The sequence below is a fragment of the Phoxinus phoxinus genome (assembly GCF_949152265.1).
Source record: "Phoxinus phoxinus genome assembly, chromosome: 14".
NCBI classification, from domain to species: Eukaryota; Metazoa; Chordata; class Actinopteri; order Cypriniformes; family Leuciscidae; genus Phoxinus; species Phoxinus phoxinus.
In genome coordinates this window covers 26644399-26654946 of record NC_136889.1, presented here as the reverse complement: position 1 = coordinate 26654946, position 10548 = coordinate 26644399, and the positions used below count along the sequence as shown (strand labels likewise).

Here is a 10548-nt window from a genome sequence, read left to right as displayed (position 1 = left end):
CCCCGCCCTCCTTGTTATCCTCGTTTTGTCATTATTGCTTTACCTGTGTCACCTGTTATATTATCATTAGTCTCGTCTTTATTGCTTTACCTGTGTCACCTGTTATGTTATCATTAGTCTCCCTATTTAATCCCCTTGTGTTTGCTGTCCTGTGTCGGTTCATTGTTAATCCTTGTCAAACCTTTGTCAGTCTGTGAGTATCTTGTGAAGAGCTGTTGTCCTGTTGCGCCATTGCCTGTATTAGTTGTTTGTTTTTCTTGTAGTTATCTGTCACAGTCTAGTTAGTCTCCATTGTCCTGTCTATGTTTTGCCCCCTCGTGGGTTTTGTTTTCCCCGTTATTTGTTTAATAAATCGTGTTGCCCTGACTACTGTCTGCGATTGGGTTCGTACTTCCTCACCACCATAACAGGAGCACTTTTTTGTGTGTAATAGTTTGCCTTTCTTTCTTCTTACTGTTGTGAAAATAAACGCTTCTTGCGACTGGACCCTTTCATTGCCACTTTCAGTTGTATTTCATTTTGCACTTTATATTGGATATTAATACTTTAGTGTTTTGCACTCCAATTATTGTCACTTTTGAGCAAGTCTAGTTATGATTTGTCATTGTTGTTTACTGTACTTTCTTCAATAAAACATTTCATTTATTTTCAGACACACTATTTATTGAATAATACACTTTATTATATGAGCCTCCAAGACAACATAAAAATGTATCTGGGAATTTATTCAGAGAATAGTTTTAAAAAATAAAACCAAATTTGTAACTTTTGATCCTTAAATTTTCTCTATGTAGAAAACATACTGTTTCTCCTATGAATAATACATGATGTCCTGTCAGTGTTGGGCTATTGAAACATATCAATCATCCACACTAATTAATTGATCACATATTTTGCCTACACATTTCATCTATGTCAAACAATGGAAATGCCTTTGCATACAGCACCATGGTTCTGAATGGCAACCTGTCATACAACTGTCCCTGGATCCCCCTTCCTCTTCAGATGGCACTGTTATTATTACCAACAGTGTATAGATTACTTTTACTAAAACTATTGCAAACAGATGTCTTTCATTAACAAGGTAATGTACATGATTACATTTATTCTTAGCAATCACATTACAGCTACTATTATAATAAAATTATCTTTACTTAAGTTACTTGAGCACAGGACTTTTCAGGAGGTGTCAACCTAGTCTGCTGAACTGTTGTCCCAACCCGTCTGCCTGCTGTCTTTTGGTCAAGGACCAGGTTTTAATATGTTTTTTTTTTTTGTGTGTGTGTGCATGTGAAACTGACCCTGAATCAGACCTCATGATTTGGTGTCTTGCTCTGCTTGTGGTATAGGCTGGTGTGAGTTTTACAAAGTTACACAAAAGTAATTAGTAAATATAATTACTGTTTTGCTCTTGGTGATATGGGAAGTGTAATATAATGACATAGTTATTTAAGGTAAATTAGATGACGATTGTCTATATAGCCACTTAGCCATATGACCACTGCATAAAAACACTTAATTATGATAAAGTATGGTATGGGAGGATGGACACTGGATATCTATTATGATACTGTGATTTATTTTTTAATGTAACTCACCTCTGTATTTTAATTCATATTAATGAACACCACTAATTTGAGATCACTCTGAAAGTTTTTTTTATTAGGTTAGGGCAGGGGTAGGCATGTTCAGTCTTAGAGAGCCGCTGTCTTGCAGAGTTTGGCTCCAACACTGAAAAAACCTCACTTGGCTATAGCCTTAGTAATCCTGAAGACATTGATTAACTTGTTCAGGTGTATTTGATTAGGGTTGGAACTAAATTCTGCAGGACAGTGGCTCTCTAGGACCGAACTTGCCTACCCCTGGGTTAGGGTTTGTGAAAAAGAAACGTTCCAAGAGGCCCACGGTGACATCTGTGATTCAAATAAGTCAAAATAAACATTTCATTAACGAATATTGGCCACTGTGTCCAACAAATAAATTTTAATTAACATTTATACATTACACCACTTCATGTTTCTTTGAAATGCATGCATGACACAAGGGCTGAGTTGGCAGAGTGAAAATTTAAATTTTGTCATATGATTAAACCAAACACATCACTGGAAAGGTCTTGATCAGCCGAGTAACAGCATTGCAATCTGAAGGCAGTACCTGGCTCCTGCTTTGAGATATTGACCTCTGAACTTTGATATTAATGCATGTGGTGAGTCTTATAATTCAGTAACTGAATGGGCTACAATGATGAAACCAACTGTTATGTAAAGCTCTTGAACTCTTCCATCACGAGGGATACCGTTTGGTGAGATCACCAATAGGGGGCATCACCAAAAATGGTAAAAATTGAATCTCACCTAGTTATTATTTATAATATCAAATTCTGACCAAACTATCATGTTTCACAGCCCCCCATACCCATTAGTGAACTCTCAGTTTTATACTCCAGACATCCATTTACATGTTTTAGTAATTTACAAAAACAAAACTACAATTCCCTGTTGCAGCAGAGTACAACGTGATAGACAGCCCGTTAAATATGTAGTTCTTCCGGTTGGCAAAATAGGGTTGTAAGTAAGTAGGGTTTCAAAAAAAACTATAGTATAAAGTAACTTCCTAACAGACATGCTACTGCAAAGGCATATACGTGTTGTATGAATTCAGACCAAAAACATCGTCTTATGGTTATCATTATCAGCCAAAATTGCTTGTTTGGGAGATTCATGCTAGTTGCTAAGGTAACCGCGTGAGCCTGAAACGGAAGAAGGGTGCGTTAAAAAAAAAAAAAAAAAAAACGTGTTAGGGAAAGAAATATGAATAACTGACATTACCAACAAATAATTTTAAAATGTGTCATCCTTTATTAAAAAAGAAACGGAAGAAGGGTGCGTTTAAAAAAAAACATGTTAGGGAAAGAAATATGAATAACTGACATTACCAACAAATAATTTAACATATTAAAACATTATATGTTATAAAGTATGTTATCCTTTATTAAAAATTGTGTTTTCATGTTGAAATCGAGGCACTAGATGCTAGGGATGTTTTCGTTGACATTTTGGAGAGCGGCAGGGTCACTCTGGACTGATAGCCAGTCCATCACACAACCATCACACTCCCATTCACACCTAGGGCAATTTTATGAGTCTCCAATTAACCTATTCTATTCGTTTTCTTTAGGTTAAATATATTTTTTATACAGAAAATAATTATACAAATAAATTTATTTGCATAGCACTTTTCAATGTAAAGAACAAAGTTATATGTTATACAAAGACCACAAGGACATTAATACATAAATATATGTACCGGTATGTATAAAATGCCAGACATAAATGAAAGCAAATTGCTTATGATTGTAAGCTGATATTTACAACACCAGTTGTCTAGTGTTAATTATTGTATCCAGAGCAAAGTTATGCAGCAGGATAATGAAAAACTTGTCTTATTTATGGGTATAATTAACTAATTAATTAATACAACACATAACTCTATACCTACTTGACAATTAACATGTGAAAATGTTATTTTGTGTGATTACTTTTAGTTATGTACCCTGTATACAACTGGCATACAAAGAGAAAAATGAAAAATCAGTAATTTACAGTAAATGGTTTATTCCAAAAGTATCCACAATCACTGTGAATAACATTATACAGGTGTATAGAGTATAAAACATGCAAACTATTACATCAATGTAAGTGTAACATTTTTGTACAGTAAAGGTCATTATGTTGACAAGATGAGACGGGTAAAGCTTGGGGAAGTCACCACTGCAAGAGGCTGCTGTCATTTGCAAGCTCTAGCACCACAGTTGACTGCAGAAATAGTCCGTGAAAACATCGGAGGGTGAAACTTAAAAACCGACCTGCTGTTTGTAAACTGAGTTTTGGAGAATCACATAAAAAATGTATTAACAGTGGTTTCCTATCCATCTATGAAGCTAATGCTACCTACACACTGCAGGAAACAATAGTCCAAAATAAAAGCACTGTATCAGACATCCATTGCACTTCAAAACGTTTTATGTTTTCCTTGCAACACTCCTGCAGTCCAGTCATAATTGATACGCAGTCTAAACGCATCCCACCAGTTAAGCACTAATTTACACTGCTTCAAAATCACTGTCATCTGAACTCTCATAATCAACTTCATGGTCCTCCGGTATCTCTTCGGGCACATCCTCCAGCAGAGAAGCAGCATTTGTTCCTAAAGCCAGGCTGTAACTTGAGCATACGACTTGGAACTTCTCCTCCACATCTGCAAGCCTTTTCTGAAGAAGACACAGTAGCCCGCGATGACCCTCTTCACTTAAACTGCCTAGAAGAAAAAATTAAAAGCGAGGCATGATAATACTTCCATTGAGTTAGTGTTGTTGAGCTATTCATTAACTGAGTTTACTAAAGAAGTACAGACCATTTAGATCCAGCAACAAGGAAGCCATAATGTAACACTAGAGGATCTCAAAGTGAGAGGGGTTTTATAGGATCCCCAAAAGCATTATAGCAAGAATCTCATAACAGTTCGCTTCTTACCACAGTTTCTGCCAGAAGACATTTCTGATATCCTTGTCCTAATGTTTCCAGCCAGTTTTCTGAGATAGGTGCAGTGCTGTCTCATCTCCCTCATCACAATGATCTTTTCCTCTTGAAGCCGCACTTTTGACATGTACACATCAAAAATCTTCTTCTTGGTGAGAATGTTGCTGGATTCTGAAGTCACACAAATAACATCCCTTCAATACAAATTTGACCTGTACATTCTAAACAGCAGGCAAAACATTAGTGTATGTACATCCCATAACCTGGTGCAGGGTGCAAAATAGCCTTAGTTAGAAATTGCTACATACCACTGCTGTGCACTTCCCATGGCCATATTAGACTGTCTCCTCCCCCCACAGAGAGCCCGCTCTCCACCTTCTCCTCAACGATGCGCTCCTCATCTGCCACCTGCTCATTGTAGAGCTTGATTGTTTGCAAGAGTTTTCTCTTCTCTTCCCACAATTTTCTTCGACGCAAGTGTCGAATTTTGTTGCTGTCTATAAAAATGGCAAAACACAGAAAACATGATGCACAAGCATGTGTATGCAGATATCAGAAAGTTCAATGAAATACTAATATTTATAACTGACTAAAGAATTAATAAATTAAAATGTAAAAAAAATAGAATGACTTAAAAGGCGTAATAGGCCTAATATCTGTAAAATTTAAAGGAAGACATTTTAAAATTAAGGACCTGAAAACACGTTAAGACCAAAACAATACAGATAAGACAGCTGCAAGTAATAAAAATGACATAAATATTAGATGAGTTATCAACATACCAGTCTGATTATAAAGGCTGGCTTTTATTTGATGAACACCAAGAAACATTTGTTCTATAGATTTCTGAAGTTCATGTTGGTCATCCTCACATCTGGTACCTACAGAATCTTAAAGCAACAACAATAATACAAGTAAATGATTATAATGTATTTTAGGCTGTACATTTAAACAGTTTGAAGTTCAAGTTAAGTTTGTCGAGAGCCCCAAATCACTGTTTACAGTCTCAAAGGAGCTTACAAGACCACAAGTTTATAACAAAAAAAAACAGGACGACACGTCCTTACTTAATCCTTATGCATGGCAAAGATTCTCAGTTACACAATTAATTATCACACTGCAATATTAGTAAACTACATAGAAGAATGTCTATAAAATACTGTACCGTCAGTAGCCCATTTTCTGACATCATCTACCCACTGATGCAAGATATTCTCAGGACACCCCAGCTCACTGCTCAAATTCTCCAGTCTCTGAGACTCAGCCTCAGCCTTTTTGAAAGTCTGGTGTAAAAAAAGAAAAAGATTTCTGCCTTTGCAATCTTAAAAAGTGAGAAAAATCATGAAAAGTGTTGTATACATAACTCAGACACAACATAATACCTTGATATATCTGCTGGATAGTGCAAGATGAAGGCCTTCCTGCTTCCGTCGGTTCCATCCAATAGCATGGACAGTTAGCATGTCATTCCTGGCTTTAAACAAAAGAATGATGTGATGGAGGAAAGTCCCATTAATGCTCATGGCATTTTACTTCATCCACACATTGACCATTGAGTTTTAATTTAAGAGAGATGTAATGCAGTTCTATTAATGTGTTACTATCATATTAGAAAATTTCCAGCTTTATATTTGCAATAAATCATATATAATATTTGCAATCTTAGAGTACAAAGTATTAGACAGAAAGAATAAAAACAATAAAAAGAAGAAAGAATAAAAGACAGGTTTCCTAAAATAATATAAATAAGCAACAATTACCAGATTTTGTCATGTACTTGGTTGTCAGGGCACACCGAGACAGGTAGCTGTTTACCATTTCGACCTCCTCCCCTGCAGTTGTGCCAGCTCCTTCCTGATTTTTGCCACTCCAGATTATCTAACAAATTAGGGTGGCACTTATATTATAATAGTATACAGTGTATTATATAAGTCATAAAAATAAAATTTCAAATGGTATGATAAAAAATATGCAGTACCTCACACTTGGTTGAATGAGCCTTGGCATGCATGACAGAGAGGAATGGTCTCATCTGCAGTAAAGGTCTGAGTTCCAACATGGAGACTGCCAACTTTTCCAGGTAAGGCCAATACTTGCAAGCAATATCCGTGCAATAGAACTGTCCGTTTGTGGCTGCTTGGAGCTCCTTCTGCAGGTACAGCGGATAAGGAAATATTTCCCCCCTGTACATGTTAAGAGCCTTGAGTAGCACTCCGTGTCTGCAAACAACCACCTCAAGGCCCTCTTCATCCAATTTGCTTGCTCTTCTGGACGTTTCACGTGCAGCAGACCACTGACTGGCTCCACAGATCCCTTTGCCGGCAGTCTGCATGACAAAATAATTCTGGTTAAAACTGAAAGTTGCTAGAACTAGTTACTTCATTCATCAGGATGAGTCAGGTTACATCACACCAACTGGCATCTTTGTAACGATCGGTGACAATAAAGGTTTACTTTCAAACTACTACTAAAGAGGAGCTTCAGAAAATGCATCTACACTTTCTCTACTCTAGCAACACAAACTAGTTGAAAGGCAGGGTGACAAACTACATGCATAGTCACTATCTCTTACAGAGATCTGCTATTACATAATGAATGAGCTACTAAACTAGCCACTTTGGATGCCACCACACATATCATATCTAATTTCAAACCTCAACACAAGATTGCTTGAAAGAGTGCACCATGCTCAAAGTGCTTGTAACAAACTAAGATACTAGTGTGTATTATATAAGCTTACACCAACTAGGGATACAATATATATTTAATAAAGCAACAATCATACATTTCAAATTTTGCAACACTAACACTTTTCATTTTACTCCTGATCTCATCAACAAAATGGTGTACATCAGTGTCCTTGGCAATGAAGGTGCCATCAAAATAGGGTTCCTCTGACCTTAATAGAATAAGAAAAAAAAATATGTTCAGTGTCAGACATTATATGTTCTGTTAACTTTACATTAAGTAAAACAATTACAAGTTTAAAACAACTAACCCCTTTGACTGCCGAAATCGGTACACTTTTCTGTTGCCATCTGCACAAAGAGCAAGCATGTTGGGTGTACATGCCGGGCAGGTGAAGTGCTCTACACTGGCCATTTCTTCACACTGGTACTGGCAGAATGTGTATTCCATGAAGCTTCTTTGGAATACGTCTCCATGTATTTTCCCAGTCTGTACATGCGATTAGTAAAGAGTAAAATTAAATAGCTACACTAATGTTCTCCCATCTCTACTTAAGGCAACTTTGATCCACACTGATCTTACCCTTCCAAAGAGACAGGTCCTCCTCTCCAACATCCGCAAAAAACCTTGTCTCGATAAACCTGGTGCAACAGTTTTCATTTCTTCAAATGAGCTGAAGACATCTACGGAAAACAGCGTGTCAGCATTCACAGATGCTGGCCAATACCCACTTCTTATTAGGTCGCTCATGTCAGGTGTCCAATGAGCCAGACATAATCTGCACAGCAAGTTAGGCAAGTGCAAATCATACCGACCTAAAATCAAAAAGTAGAACATTCTAACACACAAAGGGACAATAATTTTTTTTTATATAAAACCATAGTTCATACCATTTATGCAAACCAAAATGATTGCTCTGCCAGCTGATTCTGTGACGTTTGAAGGGTCACAAGTGCATAATTGGACAGGTCTCACTGTAGGCAATAAACATACTGAAAGGAGAAGATAAATAATTAGTGAGAAAGCATTAAAAATATGTACAATTAAGATAAAAAACTTTAATCACTTAAAAGGTTCCAAAAAGGTTCAAAACACTACCTTGATTGACCAGTGTATATTTGCCATCTTTTTTTACACAGCACACTGTTGGCTCAATGGGCTTGTAAACTCCCTCAATACAGGACTCCCTGTTATGGAGAGTGAGTTTTTTGTGTATGAGTATGTCACAATCCATACACAGCCACTCTTGTGGCATGCAGTCTCTGCAGCGAATGACGGCAGGAGATGTGCAGTGGCTGCAGTTCTTTTCTGGAGCCACATTGCAGGACAGCAAGCAGTTGATGTGATAAGACCTTGCTTTCCGCCACTCATCTTGGGCTACAGATTGGCGCAAGCACCATGATGTGGATGTTGAAGGATGCTTGTTGGTACCTTGAACATCTGCTGATGTCAGAATATCCTGCAGTTTCTGCACCTCACTGTCTAAAAGACAGAAATAAGAAAATAATAATTCCTTTCATGCTTACTGCTAACTTGCTTAATTACAGTAAGGTCAGGTAACATTTTACCGAATAAGTGTTGAGAGCAGTTTGATTGGGTAACTGTGGGAACCTCCTCAGGTGACTCAAAATGAGTAGCATCCTCACTGCCAACCACGGAAACAACTGAAAAGATAGATAGAAAGGAAAGAGTAAACAATTTTCATATCTTACAAGCACATAATACAGTCTGACAATTCCATTAATCTCAAAACGTTTTTTCCCCCCTCATAATCTGGACATAATCTTGAACTGTTAGCAGCATGAAGCTGACACTGATTGCTTCACTTCCACTTAATTTCTTTGTAATTGCATAGCATTACAGTGAAGTCAATAACATAAGTAACACATCCAACATGTGGTGTTTCTGATGGCACAGTTTAACATACAGTATTTAAAGGAAAATGATTCAAAACCGGAAACAGAAATCCTATTAAGTTTTACCATAGAAAAAATAAATAAAGGAAAAAGCTGTGCACTGGAAGCCCCCACAGTTTAGTGGTCTATGTTTTAAAAGTGACACAAAACCATATATATGTTACCTAACAAATAGCAAGCTGAATTCTGTATACAATGGGCACAGTTATACTTATTTAAGAAGCATTGGGTGGTGGGTAATCACAAATCATATTGGAAGACATGGACTACCTGTAGCTGAAGCACGTTTTCGTGTCTCTCCACTTCTTCTTCTTTTTAGCAGTGGACGTCCTTCAGCATCTCTCTCCACCCATCGGACATTAAATGTACTGCCTTTAGCAGATGCTGCTTTGCCCTTCGCTTCCTTTGCCTTGCATGACAGAAAGTGAGCATTGTATGATAACACTGAAATACAGCCAACTCTTGAGCAGTTCATTCAAATTTTGCACTCTAATTGCCACTCTTTAGTATTATTACCAATACTGGAAGAGCACTGTCTAAAAAAAATACTCACTTTGTTTTGAGCAATAAGCATGTCTGCAATTAAAATAGCATCATCTACTCTCCCTCTGTCTTGCTGAGCAGCCATTTCAAAGATACTCTACTGGAAAGGAAGATTAAAAACACGGTCAGACAAAAAGAATTGAGGACGGAGTATAGGGTGGCTTTAGGCTATATAAAAACTCAATTTAAAAAAAAAATTTGGACAGTGAGAGAGAGAGTAAAGTGAAAGAAAAATAAAGAATATAGAGTAATACTTACTTGAAGACAGTGAAGCTTTAGAAAAAATAAATGGATATAGAGAGAGAGAGAGAGAGAGAGAGAGAGAGAGAGAGAGAGAGAGAGAGAGAGAGAGAGACAAGAAAGAGAGAGAGAGAGAGTGTGTGTGTGTGGGAGAGTGTTTTAGAGAGAGAGTGTGTGTGGGTGTATGTGTGTGTGTTTGAGAGAGAGAAGTAGTAAGAGGAATATAGGAGTGGCTCTTAAAAGAGCCGTTGGTTTTCTTATAAAGGTATACAGGTAACAGGGAAGGATGGTGGGTAAAAACAGGAGCTGTTGGACAAAGAAAAACAAAAACATAGTTCATTCTCTTGCAGCAAGGCTTGCAGCAAGATTTGTCATATTATACATATAAAGTACTGTAATTGTAATAAAATAAACAAAGATAATAAAGAACTGTGATTATTTTATTGTACAGTGTATATTCAGCATGTAAACGGCACAAATGAACAGAAGCAGTGTGTCGTGATATATGAGGTGAATGCATCATTAATATGCTAAATCTGAATACATTTTCATGACCACTAAAAGATTTTGTAAGTAATTTGTGCTCTCGATGCACCTTTAATTAGTCGTGTGTATGGTTACCG

At 37.0% G+C, this 10548-nt stretch overlaps 1 protein-coding gene across 1 annotated transcript; it reads right to left on the bottom strand.

Annotated features, from left to right (window-relative positions):
- Window positions 1–3663: 3663 nt before the first annotated feature.
- LOC307010081 (uncharacterized protein) lies at window positions 3664–9962 on the bottom strand. Its single transcript, XM_079634465.1, has 17 exons — window positions 9944–9962; window positions 9696–9782; window positions 9413–9551; window positions 8795–8890; window positions 8325–8708; window positions 8117–8218; window positions 7809–8041; window positions 7537–7715; window positions 7347–7437; window positions 6517–6864; window positions 6299–6416; window positions 5921–6012; window positions 5704–5821; window positions 5321–5428; window positions 4847–5035; window positions 4533–4709; window positions 3664–4317 (listed from the first exon to the last, which is right to left on the bottom strand). The coding sequence occupies exons 2-17, from the start codon at window positions 9768–9770 to the stop codon at window positions 4103–4105; spliced, it is 2664 nt and encodes an 887-aa protein (XP_079490591.1). The 5' UTR covers window positions 9771–9782; window positions 9944–9962; the 3' UTR covers window positions 3664–4102.
- Window positions 9963–10548: the final 586 nt, after the last annotated feature.